The sequence below is a fragment of the Carettochelys insculpta genome, chromosome 4 (genome assembly GCF_033958435.1).
Source record: "Carettochelys insculpta isolate YL-2023 chromosome 4, ASM3395843v1, whole genome shotgun sequence".
Classification (NCBI taxonomy): Eukaryota; Metazoa; Chordata; order Testudines; family Carettochelyidae; genus Carettochelys; species Carettochelys insculpta.
The window spans coordinates 138,085,028-138,106,803 of NC_134140.1; the positions used below are offsets into that span (position 1 = coordinate 138,085,028).

General features: G+C 46.4%; 1 protein-coding gene across 2 annotated transcripts; it reads right to left on the reverse strand.

Annotated features, from left to right (window-relative positions):
* Window positions 1-251: 251 nt before the first annotated feature.
* On the reverse strand, window positions 252-19,223 carry REST (RE1 silencing transcription factor). 2 transcript variants are annotated; one of them, XM_074993927.1, is made up of 4 exons: window positions 19,078-19,223; window positions 16,592-17,502; window positions 8,886-8,969; window positions 252-5,788 (listed from the first exon to the last, which is right to left on the reverse strand). In XM_074993927.1, exons 2-4 carry the CDS (start codon window positions 17,490-17,492, stop codon window positions 4,092-4,094), a joined length of 2,682 nt encoding a protein of 893 aa, XP_074850028.1. In that variant the 5' UTR covers window positions 17,493-17,502; window positions 19,078-19,223; the 3' UTR covers window positions 252-4,091. The 2 variants fall into 2 exon arrangements, with proteins under 2 accessions (XP_074850028.1, XP_074850029.1); XM_074993928.1 differs by lacking the exon at window positions 19,078-19,223 and adding an exon at window positions 18,661-18,763.
* Window positions 19,224-21,776: the final 2,553 nt, after the last annotated feature.

The window sequence follows — 21,776 nt, forward strand, 5'->3', positions numbered from 1 at the left end:
CAACAGAAGCTGATCCAATAAAAAGTATTATCTACCCACTGTGTCTGTCCAAAAGAACTATATACTAGTGCACCAGAACCACCCAGATGTACTGCACTCGGGGCCCTCCTTGGCCAGAGGCATCCTATTGGCCCCAAATATTGAAGCTGGCTCCGCCTGCATGCTACTAGCTAAGGTGAGGAGTTATTTACAGACCATTGTCACACAGCATGATTGCTTACTAGCCATTAATAAAAGGTAGGTAAGCCACACACATTTAATGAAGTTTATTTAATCATGACTATGCTTAGGAAAATACACTCAAAGGTTAATACAATGCAATTTAGTTTTAACTTTACACTACAATTTGGACAAAAGACTTGTACATAGTTTAGATAAAACTGGACTTGTGATCTGGTGTGTTTTACATCTATTACAAATGTATAAAAGGTTGTCATGCACTACAGTAGATAAACAGCATGAAAAAATTACCTTTGGTTTAATTCAGAAAATAATACAAGTATTGCACTGTGAAAGCTTCAAACATGGTGCAATGAAACATTATAAAAATGTTTCAATGCCAGCTTACAAATGTTTGTTAGCTAGTGTAATGTTAGAAAAAAGCATATGTACATGTGAAACAATTCCATTAGCTACCTGGATTCAGTTAATATTGTATGCAAATCAGGTATCTACACCACCAAGATTCAAGAGGTATCTTGAATTTGGTTTAACACTTACCAGCTACATTATAATTCTGAGGAAATCAACAATGTTATTGGATGCTAACTGACCTGTCAGTTTGGATTTTTTCAAAGGATGTAAAGTTCCAGCTTAGTTGATCAGAATTCAGAAGTGACAGCTACGCTGCCCTGGGTTACATCTTTCTGGTTAACCACGTAAGTTATTTCATGTGATGGTCACTTTTTGAGTGTACATTTCCAGATACATGAAATCACCAAACACTGTACTACTCAGTATGGAGACTGGCAGCATGGAATACGATTGCATGGAAGCCTATAGTAATTCTTCCAGCCACATCTTTCACTGGATATTGTTACAGGCTTTGCCGCTCAGAAAACCCTAGGATAGGAAAGTAGTACTGGCAATAAGGTATACAAAATAATTTAACGTTCTCTGAAAAAAAACACAATGTGGTACATATTTTTAGAGGGAGTTAAAATACATATTTTAGAACACACAAGATATGTTAACCTAAGTTTTACAGCCTATTTCAAATATTCATTAGCAATGTCTAAGCATATTGTTTAAAAATGAGTGACATATTACATCTTTTGCTGCTTTATCTTCACATACTTCCAAATTCCCATCTTTAGCTCTATTAAAAACAGATCAGAAAATTGGGAATTCCAACATGGTTTTCTTCTCATATCAAAAATATTTTAAGGCAAAAAGATCACATCTCTGGTAAGTTTTTAAGAAGGAAGAATCCACATTCTATTTTTGTTCATAGTTAAACATTTATTTTCATTTTCAAATTTTGTGATAAGGAATGTTACCTAATATAGGCATTATTCTCTTCACAGAGTCCCTGTGAGCATCTGCCCATTGCCCAGCAGCATACAGTATTAACAGAGAGAAGTATAAGACTGCTTTTATTTAATTGCAAGCAATTTCAGTTTAATCCATGTCACTGCCATATTTTTACTTCCAGCTCAAAACCCAGGCTTGCCAAAAGCTTCATCGCAGTATAATTCAAGTTCTTGAAATCTCTTGCGAGATAGCAATTGCGCTTCTAAAAAAATATGAAGGTATCCATAAAACTTCTACACCCCACTGGAATTCCCGGCCTCTGTTCAAATCTCTTATACAAGATGTTAACGTTTTATATATAAAAAAGAGACAACACACTATTAACAAGAAAGCTATAGCTAAAACTATCACAACTGGTTGTTTAGGAAGACAATTCAACTAGGTTTATTTTCTTAATGTTTTAACATAAATATAGTTGCAACTTGATCTTCAGTTGACAATGATTGTCCACAGCCAAGGTAAGCACTGAACACTATCTAATGGTACACAAACTCTATACAATTTACTTCTGTCTTGAGGGACTTCCTCCCCCACAAATCTTTGGCCTCCCACTACCACTCTCTCCCATAAGTAGAAGCAGTGTATTGTTCTCTATTCATTCAAGTTGCGTTATGCACACCAATGTGCAGTTTTTAGAATGGGTTATGTCTCTAGACAAAGCAAAAGGCCATTAGAATAAATACAAACTCAGCTGTCCCATGTGGGTGGGAATGAAGAGGAGAGAGACTAGTAGGAGTTCATTTTTCTTGGCAGAATTTATAGGTAGAGGACTTGTCACAAAACACCTTGGCAGATGAGCTGACCAGCTGGAGCTCTATTCACAGACATCTGCCTCCACAATCACTGCTCCACAGAGGTCTACCTAGCAAGCATTCCGAGCTCAAAAGTCAGGAAGGCTGTGCCGTAACCAAGAGACACTTTTCCTTGGAAATAAGGTTTATCTGTAAGGACGGGGTTCATGCTTGTTTTTGCAACTGGTTGGCACACAGCTAGCCCAATCTTTCTAACACCTGCACGCCTTAGAATGTCATCTGTGTTATGTTCTGGATGGAGCTCTGTAGTTGAATGACTTTCCACACATATAAGCATGAGTTTATAATATGGCCACAAATTTATCTTCTCATTTATGTCACCTTTAACAGATCAAGGCTCTTTTAACTGCTTTAATTAATCCTGAATGAATAAAGAACAGGAAATTCTACATCTTCCTAATTCCAGGTTTGTTGCTTACCAGTCTTTTTTGGTGCATGGGGCTCTGGATTTGGATGATCACACACTTAACATCAGTTGCTACAGTTACTCTAATCATGTAAGCTAAGAGCTGCTCATACCGAAATGGAGAAGAAAAATAAAAACAAAAAACCAGAAGGTATGCAATCTCTCTCTCTTTCTAGAAAGGACATTCTAATTTATGGAGATCCCAAGTTATAAATTAATGAGAAGGAATAAACTGTATGCATTACAAATATCAGAAGTAATATTTTCATGACAAAATACAATGAAAACTCCATGAATATGGTTATTCAAAATGTTATAAAGCTGCATCAGCATCCTTTGCCCCAAAACAATATGATTTTAAAGCTATTTAAAAAATATAGCCAAACAATCCATTATTTTAGCAAATTCATGCACAACCAATACCAACACTCCAGAAAAACAAGAAGAACCGTAGCAAAGAATATCAAAGAAAACTGGCCCATGGTAAGCAACAAATCTGAAAGTATCAAAATAAAGAAGAAATTACATAAACAAAATCAAACATGCATATGTAGAGTACATACACAGCACAAATGCTATTCTAAAGGATTAAACTGCATAGGTAAAAATCAAAATATAATGTGCAACATTTTCAGCCCTTAAAGCACAATCAAAAGTAAAGAATAAAAAATAAAAACCCTTACTCCCCTCATAGCTATGCCAATTACAACCACGGTTTCAATTAATATATTTACCAGGATACAGCTTCTCTGATCAAAAATTGGAAATACTGCTTCCAAATTTTGGCTTACTCATCATGATCAGGGGATCTGAAATGTGTATTCAAAATTGCAGTTCTCCTCAAATGATTATGTTTATCTCTAGACAAATTTGACTTGTTTTACAAAGTGCTCTTTTTATAAAACAGAAGCCGTCCTCGTTGTAGAAAAATCAATTAGTAACTTATCATACAAAGATGTTACGATAACTGAACTAAAAATAAATTTGAGAAGAAATTACTAAGAACAAAAATAAACTAACCCCATTGATTCAAAAACCATTTGAATTATGCAGATGTTTAGTAAACTCAAATTATAAAAAAATTTGTGCCTAAATGAACAGACTAGAGGTTTGTGCTGATTTAATAGGATACAGCCTCACAGACCCTACGTGCCTTCTTTAATCAAGAGATACAACAATTAATGAATTCACTAGTAAACAAAAAGTTGGCAAAAGTATTTTTGACTTAAGAAAAATTAAACTGAATACTAATTAAAGCAAATTATGCTTTAAAAAGACTGCAAGAACTGTGCAAGATCTTACTGACTAAAGGATAAACTTGCCCTCAAACTGCAGTTTGGTTACTCCTGCCCCTTTGTTGCCTTCTCAAGATAGTACACGTTCACTAAATGGCGATTGAGGTGCTTACTGTATTCGCCTTCTTTTTTAAACGTGCGGTCACAAAAAATACACACATAGTTCTCCTTGGCAATCTTGGTCTCTGCAGCTTCCTGGGATGCTTTGCTACTTGTTTCTTCTGGCACAGGTCGAGCACCATTTAACCCAGAATCATCACTTCCTTCTGACATGTTATCACTTATATCACTGCCATCGTGACTGTGGATGCCTTCGTCCTCATCCACTTCCTGAGAGTCATTCGCTGCCACGTTACCTGCAGATGACAAAGCCAGAGCTTCCTTAGGGCCTGGCTCGCATTCTTCTAGTGACTGTGGTGGTGACAGTGGTGCTGGCTCTTCAGGGGGTAAGTCCATTTTAGACAGATCTTCTGGATATGGATTAGTCACAGTTTCTGTCTCACAAGTTTGCACCAGCTCTAGCTGAGGCACCAAATCTGGCAGCACATCCTTTGGCACATCTGGGTTTTGCTGAATGGGTGAGGTACTAGGAGACTGCTCAGAGCGGGTGGCTTGCTCTTTAACTGGCTGTTCTTCAACTTTTTTCTCTTGAACAATTTCTTTGTTCTCCTCCTCTCCAGTGGGCATCTCTTGGTCTTTTACCTCTGACTCTGTATTTTCATCCACAAGCTGTGGGGGAAGCTGTTCCTGGTCCTGCATACTCTCCCCATCAGCAGCCCGTCTTTCCCCATCAGGGATCTGGCTGTCACTGTTTGCTGACAGTGCCCTAACAACAGGATCTGGCTCCTTCTGCTGGTCTTTCCCATCACTGTCAGATTTCCCCTTTTTGGCCTGTTCTAGGAGAGGTGGCTTTTCAGGGATTACTTCATCTTGGTTCTTTTCCAGATGAGGTTTATTGCATTTCTTACTATGCTTATTCTTCAAAGCTTTCTTTTTTTTGCTTTTCTTCAGGCAAGAGCTTAGTTTTTTAGGCATCTCCAATGTGACTTCGCTTTTTTGGACTTCCTGACATTTTCTGGATTTATTCTCCACTTTCTTTTTCTTTTTTGCTATTGTTTGTGTGTCACTTGTAGGATCTTGCTTTGAGGAAACTAATGCAGCCTCTGCTTTTCTTTTAGTCTTCTTTGTCTTACTTGATTTCTCTGTACTTTCCTCACTTTTAACCTCTACCTCCTTGTTTTCAGAAGCTGATTTACGACTCCTGGTTGTCACCTGGCCTACACAAATGCTGCTGGCTGGCTTCTTGTCTTTTGATGAGCTCTCTTTTTTCTCCACCTTTACAGCTCCCTCATTTTTCTTTTCAGGTGAATCTCCTTTCATTTGCTCTTTCTCCATCTTCTCATTCATGCTGTCAGAAAAATCAGCTTCACTCTTTTTAGTCCGTAATTTTACTTTGGAAACATCCATTGTAATGTCTGAACAATCAGGATGTCTGGATTTGATGTGATACTGCAAGTTACATTTCTTGGATGCAGCATAATCACAGACAGGACAAAGGAACTGGCGTGGGTTGACATGGAGCTCTACGTGCTTTTTGAAATTACTTCGGTCAGCCGTTTTATAGTCACAGTGTGGGCAAGTCAGAGGTTTGGGCCCATTGTGAACCTGCCTTGCATGACGAGTTACTTCATGCTGGTTTGAGGCCACATAACTGCACTGGTCACACTTAAACGGCTTCTCACCTGAGTAAGGAATGGGGAATTATAATTAATAAACACAGAAGAAACAATTACTCAGCATTATATAGGTACAGACATGAATTTTAAAAAGTTGTCCATGCTCCCTTGTTAAAAGTACATCAACTTAAGAAATCCAAAATAATAATTTGATCATCACAAACACATTCACATAGACACCAATAACAACACAAAGAAAAGAGAGAAGGAAAAACAAAACAATCAAACAAGCAGTAACTACACCACACTCTGTCCATGAATACATACCGGAATAGAGCATTCTACAGTAATATTAGCAAATGGAATCCATACCCAACTGGTCCATTGAATGCATTGTAGAAAAATGGAAATTAACAAGTGATGAATAATTGTCTTATACAAACATTTCCAAAAAAGTCCAACTTTACATAGGCTTAACATACTATTTGCACTGAAAATGAAATGGATGAAAACTGATACTTACACATGGCAAGCAAAACAACAAAGCATACTTTAAAACTATCTTGTCTTTTTTTAATTCCCCTTTAATCCTCCTTTCACAATTTCAACGTCACAGTCCTAGCATTTGGTAGGGTACAATCCCTTTCCTGAAGATCCAAACTTAATTACACTGTTATCACCAGTTATCAGTGGATCAGCTCTTTTTTTACTTAGGATTAGGTGACAAGCAGCCACTCCCTTTATGAGCTCCAGAATTAGCCATTTGTACTGCACTCCAAAATTCCTTCTTTAAACCATGTCAAGCCCTGACTCGTATTAACACGAGTGCTAAATGTAAGACACAGGAAATAACTCTCCTGTTCCACTCAGCATGGATGAAGCCTCAGATGAGGCATCCTGACCAATCTGGGAGTCATACTTGAGGAAATATGGGGATGAATTGTAGTGTCCAGAGGAGAGCAACAAATATAAGAATTTTAGGAAACTTGACCTATGAGGAAAGGTTAAAAATGGACATGATTAGTCTTGAGAAAAGACAACGGGGGTGGAACAGAGGGAGAGGAGGGTGTTAATCTGTAATAGTCTTCAAATCTATCAAAGCTGTTCTGAAGAGGATGGAGTTCTCCATGACACTGAAGGTGAGGGAACAAGCAACGCACATCTGCAGCACAAACAATTCTGTTTAGGTATTAGGGAAAGCTTTCTAAGCTCTGGCACAGACGTCCAATGGTATTCACAATCCTGATCAGCGGAGGCTTTTAAGGATATTTTGAACCAAATCCTGTCAGGGATCGGAGGGTTACCTGCTCTTGCCACAGCACAGGACATTGCGCTAAATGACCTAACAGGGTACTTTCCAGCCAAATATTTCTAGGATTCTATAACATACAATCACTTATGAAAAAATAAATTTACCACTGTGGCTTTATAAACTATGTTGCTTTATTATACTGAGTTGTCTCTTTCAACACTGTACATTCAGTATTTTATTGCTGGTGTGGAGGCTGGTAGCCTCATCTGACTACTGTATTCATATTCTTATTAGCATTTGGATCCTGCGCTCGTTACCCAAGCAACAGTCACAATTAAAGCAAGGGGATAGTGTGGGTTGAGTTATTCCTAGAGCTACAACTGAGTTGCACTTGTGGCTCCCACCTCAGTATAAAAGCAGCTCTACAAGAGTAGAGGAAATGCTGCCATTTCACGATCAAGGTTTGAAAAAGGAGACCAAACATGGCTATCAGAGGTTACTGGAACTCAACGTGACTTTACCAGCATTGAAATAAATGACAGTGACAATTACAATCTTGGTCCGAAATCTTAAGGAATATGACTGTGTAAACGTTTTCTGCAAATCTTTTTTGTGATACTATTCATAAAAACTAAACAAGGTATTTTCTTGCAGTAAGTAGATGTAACTGGGACAGATTTATTTTATTACCAAACATAAATTAACTATTTTCCCAAAACTGCTGAAAGATATATATCAGATATCGCATGTTAGATCCTCATCCAGTGTGCATTTTCATAGCTCACTGACTTCCAGTGGGCGGTGACAATTTACACAAATTGAGAATTGGTTTCCACACACTTCATCCTCTTGCTCTTGAACTTATATTGTGGTTTAAAAAGTACTCTTCCAAGTCTTGGGATGTACCTTGGATAGCAACAGGAAAAATCTCTCTTCCTTCACTGTGGCTATGGCTGCACTAGCATTCCTCTTTCGAAAGAGGCATGCAAATGAGAGAAACATAAAATGCAAATGAGGTGCAGATTTACGTATCTGGCACCTATTTGCATATTCTTCTTTCAAAAATAGACCCTGATTTTGAAAGAACCTTTATTTCTATTCTTTTAAAGGAATAAGGGTTCCTACGAAAACGGGTTTATTTTCATAAGAGCCATGTCTACACAGCTTTTGTTCTTTCAAAATAAGCTCTTTTGAAATGAGAATATGCAAATGAGGTATCAGATATGTAAATCTGCACCTCATTTGCATTTCCAATTTCCCTCATTTGCATGCCTCTTTCGAAAGAGGAATGATAGTGTAGACATAGCTTGTGATTTTTAACAGCAAGACTTGGCACTTGTATAGCCCCTTTCATCCAAGAATCTCAAATCACTTTTCAAATAATGAAATAGGCTTGCCATCCTCAAGAAAACCACTAATGGTGGTAGACAGCAGTGCAGAGTTTTAGTTACAAACAATATTAATTTACTAATGCAATAATTAGTGGGGTCTTTTTCCTGTCCCAGAGAGAACTTTTTTGCACACTTTTTTAACAGCTATCCAAATTTACCAAAGTTTCAGAGTCTAACCCTGTTTTGTACAGGACGAGACAGTAACAGGTTTTGCATGTCACTGTATACATTGTGAAGGAGAGTGAAATAAACTTAGACACCATTTGAGTACAACTGCTTAATCTGACAGTCTGATTCTAATGGTTCATCCTAAACAGGAAAACCCAAGGACATCCAGTTCTTTAGTCAACAGCAACAATTTGAATAACACAAGGTTACTTATGTTTTCTGAAAATCCCATTTTCATTATGATAATTTAAATTTAGACAACGCTAAACAAATGTAATAAATTTTTTCTATGGATAAAGCAAAAAGTCACTAGCTTATTTTTGGGTTACTGTGATACTGCCTTTTTACCAACCTGAATGAGTTCGCATGTGCCTGGTTAAATGAGTCTTCTGAGAACTTGAATAGGGGCACATAGCACATTGATAGGGACGCTCTCCTGCGAAAACAAATGATTCAAATATAATCAAAACTTGGTAAATGCAAATACTTTCCCCCCACCCTCTGGTGCACATACACTCCTGAATGATGTAGCAATGCCAACAAAAGCCCCAGTGCAGGCATCCCTGTGCTGATGGAACGGCATCTGTCGACATAGCTAACCTTGCTTGGAGAAGGTGCTCCGGGTCTTTTAGGTGCTACAGGACTGCATGTTTTCAGGAAAACTTCTGTCAGCATATTCTATGCCTACACTACAGGGCTAGGTGATACAGGACAGGTCTACACTATAGAAATAAGTCAACCTAAGTTACACAATACCAGCTACATGAATAATGCAGGTGGAGTTGACGTAGCTTAGGTCAACTTACTGCGTCTACACTGTGCTAGGTCAATGGGAGAAAATCTCCTGTTGACTTACTCCATCAGTAACAGAGTAACTGCAGCAATGGGAGAACCTCTCTCTTTGGCATAGGCAGCATCTTCACTAAGTGCTGTAGCTGTGGCACTGCAGTACTGTCTGGGTAGAAAAGCCTTTTAACTTCTTCCTCCCACCAATTCACTTACACATTTTTTAAATCATATCTGTAACTAAAAAACAAATTTCACCTTACAATATTTTAATCCTCTTCCTAGAAAATGTTAATTTTAGCCCACTTAAAAGAGACGCATAAAATGATATCAACAGCAGAGTGGTAAGTATCTCCCACATTGTAAACAAAGGCTCATCTGCTTATAGGAGGTGTTTAAAAACACAACTATCACTTTACAATGTAGAACAGTCTGAAAATATGTGATGAAAGATCCTGACCTGGTTTCGTTTGAATCACTGCTTGTCAGTAGTGCTTTTAAGTTGAAAAACACCTTAACTGACTCAAGTTTATTTGCACAGCTCCACCATACGCTCTCTATTGGGCCAGAATTAGACTTGGGGTTCTAGGGCTGAAGTCCATGCCCAATCCCAAAAGCCTGGGGCTGAAGCTGATGCCCAAGTGCTTCACTGCCCTCCCTGCCACTCCCTGAGGCGGGAGAGTTCGGGTAGGCTCAGGCTTCAATCCACCTTCTTGGGAATGTGTAGTAATTTTTGTTGTCAGAAGGGGGTTGTGCAGACCTTGCTGATACATTCTATACCTTGGGGACAGGCTAAAGTTTAAGTGCCACTTTCACTGTACTGTGAATGTAATGTCCCCATGTGCCCAGAAGGACAGACACATGCATGTCCCCACAGAGATGAGCTGCTCAGCTTAGCACAGCTGAACTGTGGGATATGACCACAAAAGTCTTAAGAGCAAAGCATCATAGCAGGCCTGGTAATTCATATAGGGCCTTGCCATGTGACTGCTCAACTTGAACTAGGCTAACCTGGGTGCCTGCTCTCAAAGTCACTCCGCAGGGAAGACTTACACATTGACATAAACCTGACTAAGACATAATGCCTCACCAAAGCATTTCAGCTCTCTGGATATATGGAGGTTCAATACATGGGAAGGCAGTGGCGATCACAAACATGGCAGTCCATTTGTATATCAAGTATGGGTTTGAGTCTGGGTTGTTCTTATAGTACAGGGTGGTTGCTAACAGGAGGGAGTTTTGAGAGGGGCTCTCCTGGGGAAGGAGGGGGCAAACTATAGCACCTTTGGGTAAGTGGCTCTCTGGAGTGTGTGGGTGCCTGGGTTTGGGGGTTCTGGGCTGGGGTTTGTCTGTCTGTCTGTTTGAAAGGCCATGTGCTCAGGCTGGCCATGTGCTCAGGCTGCGCCGATTGGCTGAGCGGTAGTCAGACGGAGGGGCTCTCTCAGGTAGGCCAGAGCTCTAAAGCCCTGCTGGCAAGCGACCAGGGAACATGCGAACAGGGTGGTTGCTGACAGGAGGGAGTTTTGAGAGGGGAGTTTAGAGGGGGAGCTTAGAGGGAACTAGTTACTACTTCAGGTGTAAGAGGCAGCATCATCCCCAACTACTGGCTGGAGCTGAGGGACCTGCTGCAACATGAGGAGTGGGAGGGCGGGGGGTGTGAGATCAAGGGATGTCAGTGGTGGGCAAGTGGTTTGGGGGCGTCTGGTATGGCTGTGAGGATGGCAGCACCCACGGAGGCTGCTTGCGGCGTGCTGGCTCAGATTGCATGGCTTCCAGGCCCAGTCCTGCGCTCCCTGCATGCACGCGCCGCACCAGATCTGTGGGGTTCCAGGGACAGCCGTAGCCAGATGAAGAGTTGGTAGCTTTGGCTGGGACCCAGGGTGCGGCTGGGCTGCGAGATCAGCACCTTCCTGGAGGATGTGGGGCTGCAGCAGCGTGTGGCCAGGTGCGGAGAGGCCAGGGGAAGGGGGACCTGGGGGCAACGAGAACTGATAGCGGGCAGTGTGGTGCAGTCAGGAGACGGGGGAGTGGATGGGGGAAAAGGGGACAAGGAGGAAGGATCTGGGGGGTGATGGTAGCCGATGAGAGGCAGAGAGGTGGGGAGAGGAGGGTCCTGGGGAGGCGAGGAGGTCGTCACAGGGAGCTTTGGGGACATGTGGCACCAGGGAGGTGCAAGAGGTAGTGGGACCGTACCCACGTTCTCCATGCCCCACTGCCTTGTGGGTTATCCTGGAAAGGAGCAAGGCTAAGGGAGTAAACCCTGACAGAAAATCCGGAGGGGAGTCCTAAGGCGGTTCTGTGCCAACTTCTGGCATTGACCCGGCCACTTCTGCAGCTGAGCTGGTACCAGACGTAGAGGTTATCCTCTCCTTTGGACTATATCAGTAAAGTCGAGAGGGGAACACTGGTGTCTGGGCAGCCCAGGGTCCCAATAATCGCCCAAGCTCGCGCCTGGAGAGGTACTCCAGCATCGCTAACAAGAGTGATTATCAGTCCTGGGAGTTCTCTTTTTAATCATCCAGGAGTGTTTTAAGTGTGAAAGTAATTAGTATAATAATTTTATGCAAATCTGTAATTCTGCTAACAATTAGAAAACTAATTAGAGAGACAAGTATACCCTTTGCACTTCAAAACAAACCAGCAGTCATGAAGCACTTTGAAGACTACCAAAATAATTTATAAGGCGATGAGCTTTGGTGGGACAGACCCAACTTCTTCAGATCAATCAAAGGGGGTCTGTCCCACAAAAGCTTATTGCCTAATAAATTATTTTGGTAGTCTTCAAAGTGCTACATAGCTGCTGGGCCATGTCTACACTAGCCAAAAACTTTGAAACTGCCATGCAAATGGCCATTTTCAAGTTTACTAAGGAAGCACTGAAATACATAGGAGCAGATAGGAATAAGGAAACTTCGAAGTAGCCTGGGTCCTTTCGAAAAGGAGCCCCGTCTGGACGAGCTGTGTGGCGGCGAGCCGTGTCAATTTCGAAGTGCTGCAGCCGCCCGCATGCTAATGAGGCGCTGAATATGTATTTCATCACTTCATTAGTAAACTTTGAAATGCCCATTTGCATGGCAATTTCGAAGTTTTTGGCTAGTGTAGACACGGCCCTGGTGTGTTTTGTTAGAATACAGACTAGCATGGCTACCTCTCCGTTACAATCCACTACAGCAACTGAAGACTTAAGTGGAAAACAAAGAACTAGCAACATCAAAATAAAATATCTGATGCTGAAAACCTGAATACTACTGTGAAAGCTACATAAAAGAGCTTCAATTAGAGTGTTAGCATCAAAATACTGAGTTTAATACACACGTAACAATCTAAAGCAGACTGTAACAAATCAGAGTTCTCAACAAAGGCAACAGCTGTGCTCCAATCAGCACAGGCTGTTTAACCTGGCCGGCAACAAACTCGGTAACTACTACTTCGATTCCACTTTCTTCCACCTCTCACACATCCCCTCATTTCCAATAAAATGGATACAGTGCAAACAAATCAGATCAGGGTCTTACTGACAAGACCATTGTAAGATGTCATGAAGTAGAAGGAAGCAACTACTTAGGCTGAATGTTTCATAAGACACTGGAAATACAAGCAGAGAAGTAACCATGTTAATCTGTATCTTCACAAAACAAAAAAGCAGTCATGTGGCACTTTAAAGACTAACAACAAAAAAAATTTATTTATTTTTTAATTTCTTTTATTTTTGTTTTGTAAATACAAAGTTCAAGTTTAACCAGTAATAGAGACACTTCCAGTAAAGAACCCTATAAACAGACTGCCAAAGTTACTCACAAAAACAAAAAAGAAAAAGAAACTTTTATTCTACTCATTTTACTTAATGTTTTAAAAATAGCTTCCCTGGTTAATTTATTGATGAACTAGTGGCAAACACTTGTCAATACAAAACATTTAAGGAAACAATAAATGTAGCATGCTATCTGACAGAGATCCAAAGAGCAGAAAACAAGCCCTTGCACCACAGCAGAAAAAAAGATGATCATGACTTATTTCTTCCTTTTGCTTACATATTCCTCACTGAAAAACAAGGGCTATATCTACATTAGAACGATCTGTTTACAGGTTGCAGCCAGACTGCAAAGCAGATCGAAAGAGCAATCGATTCTGTTGACAGAGCATGGGCCAGACTGCCCGGCAGCTCTATCAGCAAAATGGCCAACTAGAAGTACAACAGACAGGACTGTCTGGTGTCCCAGAAGCCCTGTCTGTTGACAGGAGCCCCTCGCCCCCGCCAGAATGTGCAGGCTGGCTTTCTGTGACAGAGGTGTTCTGTCAACACAAGTGCCTTGTTCTGTCGATATATTGTTGACAGAACGCCTTGGGAAATGGATGCTTCATGGGTTTTGTCAACAAAACACCAGCGTACACATAGCCTTACTGCTCTTACTGTATAGTGCTAGCCCATCCCACATACAACGATCAACTAAATGCTGTGTTGGAAGGCCCTTGCTTTTGGGTTATATCCTATATAATGCTGAACATTCTGATCTCACAGAGAACCTTTGAGGGAGTGGAGCGAACACCTCATCTGACTGCAGTAGCCAAACAAAAGCAGGAAAACCTTAAAGAGACCTATTAAACAAACATCAAGTTATTTTTAAAAAGTAATTAAAAGTAGTTTCTGGGAACTCCACTTGTCCTGAGCCCCATTGTAAAAAAATCACTGAAACAGGGAATCATATTTTCTAATTTCTAAAAAGCTCTCACTCCTAATGATCTGTGAACATTCAACAACAAATCAAACTGACTAACTACAGGGAAAATGGTGAAACTGACCACATACAAAGTGCTGTCAAATGCATAAAATAGAGACAGGAATATATTGTTATTTTCTTATTTTCATACCTCTTTCAGTTACAGTGGTACTGTAGCCATGTTGGTCCCAGGATATTAGCAAGACAAGGTGGGTAAGGCAGTATCATGAAAACTGTTGTCTATCACCAATAATAGTGAGCCCAGTAAAAGATAGCACCACACCATCTTGTCTCAGATTATCTTAAATGCAGTTTTTAAAAAAAAATAATAATAATTTAAGTCTTTTCAGTCAGAAGTGCGATTTTTTTTAAGCTAATGGTGTCCTCTAAAAAGATACTACCATTTTGCAGATTTGAGTATTCCTTAACATAGATAAGAAACTAAGGACACAGATAAATGCAGACTGGCACTGTACAAGCGTCTTCCATTTTATCACTGTAACTTAGTCTTGACCTGCAAATCTCATGACCCCTGTCCTGAACTTCTAAACCAAGATTTCAAGCTGTGGAGCACTGTGCAGGAGATTAAAATGAAGTTGCCAAAACCATTTTACTTGGGTTACAAACACAGTAACTTCAAAGGAGAAATCCTCTATGCACTCTGTTCAGCCAGAACAGCCCACACAGTAGGAAAAACCAGGTCAGAAAGAGGGGGCCAGCCCAGGGCAACTAACAGATCTATGACTGAATCTCTCTCCCAGAGGTAATCTGCCCTGGCTGGAATTTAAAGCTGCCCACAGGAACAATGATCACGCTAACCCAGCCACACGTGAAGCCCCTCCAGAGGTACAGGAGCAGAGAAAGAATTTTATCCCATTATCCCAAGAGTGACTCTGGCCAAACAAACCCCAGTTGTGGTTAAACAAAGCTGATAGCACGGGCAGCCATTTTGCTAAGGAACAGCATTTGTGACACTGACAGCATAGAAACCCCATATGAGAAAGTTGGAAACCAGTTGTGAATATCTTGTTAAAATAGCAAAATATGTTATCCAAGTTTTGTCTAGCCCTAAACTTGGAGCTACTTCACAGAAATTCCTGGGATGGCATTTGGTGCAAGGTGATATGAGGCCCTAATATTTTTCTTCAAATCATTGTTAGGAGACTAGAAACTGGTTCAGTATATCTTATATGATACTCCTGTGTGCTATTAAATGATGTACTTCTCTTCGATGGGGAGCCTGTATGTTGGAGCTTCATATAAATAACTAACGGGTCACGCATGTCACAACTTCAGTAGACCCAGCTCATTCTACATAACATGGACTCCTCCATTTCCCCATCAGCTCCCTGTGGGGCACCCTTCCAGATATTTTAGGGACTCTCTGCCACCAGCCCAACCGCTGCTTCATGTCATAGTTCTGTGCTCCCTCCCCCACCCAGACCATACCATTCTTGCACACCACCAGAGGTTTTGGCTAATTCTCCTATATGCCCCCAAACCAGGACTGTGCATACCCCTATTCTGTTCACACCAGTGTTCCTCTCCCGCTGCACCATGGCTTTGCATGCCTTCCCCCCTCTATTATTTCTCTTCTGTCTGAGAGATAAGTAATTCAGAGTGTCAACACGTTGAAATCTATTGGAAGAATAGGCAGAGGAATGAAACTGGGGATCTGCAATGCCATGTGTTAACTGACATTAGCCAGTACACCTTGAGCTATAGACAACCAGAGGAGCATGAAGCTGTGGCTCCACGAGACAGGGAGCAAGGCTTCTGTGTCCCCAGTTTTCCCCACAAATGGTTTTCCCAATTTTTCCAAAAATCAATAGATTTCTGAGAACACTCCCTGAAATTCTAGAATAGGACATGGTGTTCAAAAGGTATCATTTTACATCCATACAGAGAAATGACATCCATGTAAAGTCTCACAAGCTTGGCCAATAAAATTCATGTAGTTACAGTGCATTCTGCTCTTAACTTCTCAGCAGGTTTGTGGAATGATTGTGGAAGGTGTCTTTTTGTGTGTGAATTCCTTGTTTGCTATTATTGCAACTTCACCTGAAAATGATCAAGTTTGGGCTCAGCCTTAGGGTCAAGTTTCAAAAGGTGCCTGAGCCACACAGGCCCTTTGAAAAGTTTACCCTTAGTCTGATGACAATTTTGTTTTTAAAACACCTGGCTTTCACTGTACAGGTCAAGAAATTCTAAAAGTAATGAAACTGTATTTAAAAGTGGTTTATCCTTTTCAGAATAAAGCGTTTTTTACACTGCTGGCCTGAGCAAAATGGACACCATACTCAATCTCCCCTTACACCCATGACACAAAATGTGTTTTCTCAGTCCTTCATGACTGCAAAGTCCAGCTCATAGCAAGTATAGACTTCCATGGAGTTGGAAGCTAATCTGGCAATATTATAGAAGTACAACCCTCAATGAGAGAGCTTTATCAGGGTGGAGCAAACCTTGCAAAGACAAAAATCTCACTTGGATATACTTAATACGGTTCCCCCAATCACCAATATTTCTACTCAAACAGAGATGAAAGACTTACCTGTATGAGTTCGAATATGTTGAATATAATTGTTCTTCCTGTCTGAAAAATAGGAGCACTGGGAGCATGTGTACACCTTCCTGGGAAAATGATTCCTTAGATGTTTCTTCCAATGATACTCACTGACAGTAGTATAAGTGCATATGGTGCACTTGTAGACTCTCTCATTTTCTCCTGCTTTGTTGTGGTGTTTCAAGTGAGCCAAGTAGTGATCATATCTGTTAGTGTTATAGCCACAACGATCACAGCGAATAGGCCCCTTAGAGAAATCTGCCTCTTCTGTGGTGCAAGAATCAGATTCCTTGACCTGGCCAGGCTTCTCTGCATTTTCTTCTACAATGAATTTCTTAGCACTGTGAACTCTAATGTGATGCACAAACTCCTCCTCACACTCTGCCTCATAATGGCAAGGTTTGCAACGAAATGGCTTACTCTTCAAGCTTTTACATTTATCCTCTCCGCTCTCTGAAGTATCTGCTGTTTCCAATGGGAGGTCTTTGTCCAGACTGCAAGTCCCAGAAGTAGGGCTAACTGCTGAGCCCTGGCTTTCTGCACTAGGAATTTCAAGAGCCCCTAATTCCACGTTTTCAGATCCATCAGGGTCACTGTCCACTCCCTGTGTATCTTCCATACCTTCTCCATCACTGTCTGAAAAGTTGTTGTCACCTACAGTTGTTAATTCAGCCATTTGTCTCTCTTCTCCAACTAGGTAATCACAGCAGCTGCCATTAAGTTCTCCTGTCAAGGCCACATTTGCCAACATAATAAGCTGAGGCGCTGCCAGCTCAGCTTTAGAAAGGTCATGCAAGTCATACATGTCGCTGGACAATGCCATACTGATGTTAGCATTGCTAGCAAACAGGCTATTCCCACCAGACTGCCCCAGCACCTGAGTTGCCATAACAGCAATTCTGTCAAAAAACAAACAAACAAAGAGCTCCAGTAAAAATCTGATAATTACAAATATATAAAGCATCCATTCTGTAATACCCAAACCTAAGAGAGTACTTTGGTAACCTTGGAAAATGGATCCAAGACTATCAATTACTATTAAATACAAATAGGAGAATAAAAGCAAAGATTTGGTGGTGGCTGTATCTTCCTTGGATTACATATTTCTTGTCTGAACTCAGAAAATATTAATTTATTCTTCTTTAGAATTTTTACTGGTTGCTCACAAGTATGAACTCACTTTCTCAAAAATGTACTTTATATTTAGTCTTCATTTTATAAAAACCAGTGTACTTTAATCTAAAGCAAATTCTTGATCGGTTGACACTATCAGGAGACAAATTAGCCACATAAAAGATTACACATTGCTGAGCTAAACGCAGACTCTTCAGATCTATTCCCGAGTCTCTCCCCCGCTCCCTCTCTCTGGAGGCTGCAAGCCAAGTATTCCCACGCTTTCCAAGCTAAAGCCCTCCGCGAGGCCCCGCACCCCACATCCGAGGGCTCTTTGTGAGCTCCCGCGGAGCGCGGCGAGGCTCGCGAGCAGACAGGCGGCAGCGCCTCTCCTACTTTCGCTTGTCGCGTGCCTCGGCCGGCTGCGGGGAGCTCCAAGCGACGCCGGGCGGCCGGGCAGGTCGTGCCGCGCGCAGCGTAACTGCAGCGGGTGCGGCCTCCGCACAACTTCCCGAGGACCGGGGGGCGCCCTGACAACCCGGCCCGCTCCGCGCGTTCCCCAGGGCCTCGGCTCTGCTGCCTGCTCTGGGCCGAGGGGAAGGCGGAGGAGCCAGGCGGGACCAGCCACAACTTCCCGGCTCCGGCTCCGGCCCTGCCCGAGCAGCCCGGCCGCAGCGCCGGTTCTCCGGGGCACGGGCGCCAGGGCTCAGCCGGGCGAGCTGCTCCCCGCCCCGCACTGCCCCGCTCGCCGCGGCCCAGGCCCAGGCCCAGCCCCAGGCCCAGCGGCGCGGCACAGCCGGGCCGGGGGCGGCGGGATCCCTGCGCGCGGCGGTGCCCGGAGCCCGGCCCGGCCCGGCCGCATTCCACACATCGGCCATTTTCTCCGCGCCCCAGCGCACACAAAGCCGCCCCGGGCCCGCTCCCCGCCGCCGGCCGCAGCGCACCGCTCGCCTCGCCACGTCCGGCGGCGCCTCCCCGTCCCTCGCCCGGCCCGCGGCGGTGGGGGGCGCCGCTGGACGCCCCGGCCCAAGGTCACGCCCCCCGACCCGGGCCCGGGCCCAGGCCCAGGCGCAGGCCCAGGCCCAGGCCGAGCCCCAGCCCCGAGCAGGAAACCGCTGCCCCCCGCCGGGCCGGGCCGCGCCGCGCGCCCTGCGGCTCCCGCCCGCAGCCACCCCCCCGCGCGCCGCCGCTTCAGGACCAGCGGCCCGAGCAGCTCCGCCGCGCCAGGCAGGCCCCGGCCCCTTGGCCTTGGTGCTGATCCCCGCCCCGGCCGGGCCCCGCCGCCCCGCCGGCTGCGCGCCGCAGATCAGCCCTGGACAGCGCCTCTGGCGCGCCGCGCCGCCGCTCCGAGCCGCACTCACCGGCGGGCCGGGCCGCCGCCCGCCCGCGCTCTGCCCCGCTGCCGAGGGCTGCGCTGGGCCGGGCCGGGCCGGGCGCTGGGCGCGGGGCGGCCGCGAGACTCCTGTGTGGCGGGCGGGCGGGGCGGGGCGGGCAGGCGCCGCGCATTCCAGCACACCCGCCCCGCGCCGCGCCGCCCGGCACGCCCCGCCCCGCCCCGCCCCCCGCCCAACCGCCCGCCCGGCGCCGCCCCGGCTGAGGGGCGAGGTGAGGCGCGGGAGAGGGACTGGGCGCTAGGGGATGTGGGGGGGACTGATGGGGGAGGGTTGATAGGGGCCTGGGGGGGGGGGATGTGGGGGGACTGGTGGGGCTGTGGGGAGGGGGAGGGGTGATAGGGACCTGGGGGTGAGGGGGAGGATGTGGGGGGACTGGTGGGGCTGGGAGGAGAGGAAGGGGTGATAGGGACCTGGGGCTCAGGGGGAGGATGTGGGGGGACTGGTGGGGCTGGGAGGAGAGGAAGGGGTGATAGGGACCTGGGGGTGAGGGGGAGGATGTGGGGGGACTGGTGGGGCTGTGGGGAGGGGGAGGGGTGATAGGGGCCTGGGGGTGAGGGGGAGGATGTGGGAGGACTGGTGGGGCTGGGAGGAGAGGAAGGGGTGATAGGGACCTGGGGCTCAGGGGGAGGATGTGGGGGGACTGGTGGGGCTGGGAGGAGAGGAAGGGGTGATAGGGACCTGGGGGTGAGGGGGAGGATGTGGGGGGACTGGTGGGGCTGTGGGGAGGGGGAGGGGTGATAGGGGCCTGGGGGTGAGGGGGAGGATGTGGGGGGACTGGTGGGGCTGTGGTGAGGGGGAGGGTGATAGGGACCTGGGGGTTAGGGGGAGGATGTGGGGGGACTGGTGGGGCTGTGAGGAGAGGAAGGGTTGATAGGGACCTGGGGGAGAGGGGGAGGATGTGGGGGGACTGGTGGGGCTGTGGTGAGGGGGAGGGGTGATAGGGACCTGGGGGCGAGGGGGAGGATGTGGGGGGACTGGTGGGGCTGTGGTGAGGGGGAGGGTTGATAGGGGCCTGGGGGTGAGGGGGAGGATGTGGGGGGACTGGTGGGGCTGTGGTGAGGGGGAGGGGTGATAGGGACCTGGGGGTGAGGGGGAGGATGTGGGGGGACTGGTGGGGCTGGGAGGAGAGGAAGGGTTGATAGGGACCTGGGGCTCAGGGGGAGGATGTGGGGGGACTGGTGGGGCTGGGAGGAGAGGAAGGGGTGATAGGGACCTGGGGGTGAGGGGGAGGATGTGGGGGGGACTGGTGGGGCTGTGGGGAGGGGGAGGGGTGATAGGGGCCTGGGGGGGAGGGGGAGGATGTGGGGGGACTGGTGGGGCTGTGGTGAGGGGGAGGGTGATAGGGACCTGGGGGTGAGGGGGAGGATGTGGGGGGACTGGTGGGGCTGTGGTGAGGGGGAGGGTGATAGGGACCTGGGGGTGAGGGGGAGGATGTGGGGGGACTGGTGGGGCTGTGAGGAGAGGAAGGGTTGATAGGGACCTGGGGGAGAGGGGGAGGATGTGGGGGGACTGGTGGGGCTGTGGTGAGGGGGAGGGGTGATAGGGACCTGGGGGCGAGGGGGAGGATGTGGGGGGACTGGTGGGGCTGTGGGGAGAGGAAGGGGTGACAGGGACCTGGGGGTGAGGGGCAGGGGTGATAGGGACCTGGGGGCAAGAGGGAGGATGTGGGGGGACTGGTGGGGCTGTGAGGAGAGGAAGGGGTGACGGGCCTGAGGGCAAGAGGGAGGATGTGGGGGGACTGGTGGGGCTGTGGGGAGAGGAAGGGGTGATAGGGGCCTGGGGGTGAGGGAGAGGATGTGCGGGGATTGATTGGGGAGGGGTGATAGGGGCCTGGGGGCGAGGGAGAGGACGTGGGGGGGACTGATGGGGGAGGGGTGATAGGGACCTGGGAGTGAGGGGAAGGATATGGGAGGACTGGTGGGACTATGAGGAGAGGAAGGGGTGACAGGGACCTGGGGTGAGGGGGAGGATGTGGGGGGACTGGTGGGGCTGTGGGGAGAGGAAGGGGTGATAGGGACCTGGGGGCGAGAGGGATGATGTGGGGGGACTGGTGCGGCTGTGAAGAGAGGAAGGGGCAATAGGGACCTGGGGGTGAGGGGGAGGATGTGGGGGGACTGGTGGGGCTGTGGGGAGGGGGAGTGGTGATAGGGGCCTGGGGGTGAGGGGGAGGATGTGGGGGAACTGGTGGGGCTGTGAGGAGAGGAAGGGTTGATAGGGACCTGGGGCGAGGGGGAGGATGTGGGGGGGACTGATGGGGCTGTGGGGAGAGGAAGGGGTGATAGGGACCTGGGGGGGAGGGGGAGGATGTGGGGGGACTGGTGGGGCTGTGGTGAGGGGGAGGGGTGATAGGGGCCTGGGGGTGAGGGGGAGGATGTGGGGGGGGGACTGGTGGGACTGTGGGGAGAGGAAGGGATGATAGGGGCCTGGGGGTGAGGGGGAGGATGTGGGGGGACTGGTGGGACTGTGGGGAGAGGGAGGGGTGATAGGGACCTGAGGTCAAGGTGGGAGGATGCGGGGGGACTGATGGGGCTGTGGGGCAGAGGAAGGGGTGATAGGGACCTTTGGGCATGGTGGGAGGATGCGGGGGGACTGGTGGGGCAATGGGGGGTAATGCTGAGCCGATGCTAACTGATGGGACTGTGGGCAGTGATGGTGAGATGGAGTGA

Bases quoted from the DNA above. Each gene is read 5' to 3' on its own strand.
- REST (XM_074993927.1), bottom strand. From the start codon at position 17,492: ATGGCAACTCAGGTGCTGGGGCAGTCTGGTGGGAATAGCCTGTTTGCT. The intron at 8,970-16,591 runs GTAAGTCTTTCA...TTGTTTTCGCAG, and splicing joins ACATATTCGAACTCATACAG to GAGAGCGTCCCTATCAATGT. The intron at 5,789-8,885 runs GTTGGTAAAAAG...TTCCTTACTCAG, and splicing joins GCACATGCGAACTCATTCAG to GTGAGAAGCCGTTTAAGTGT.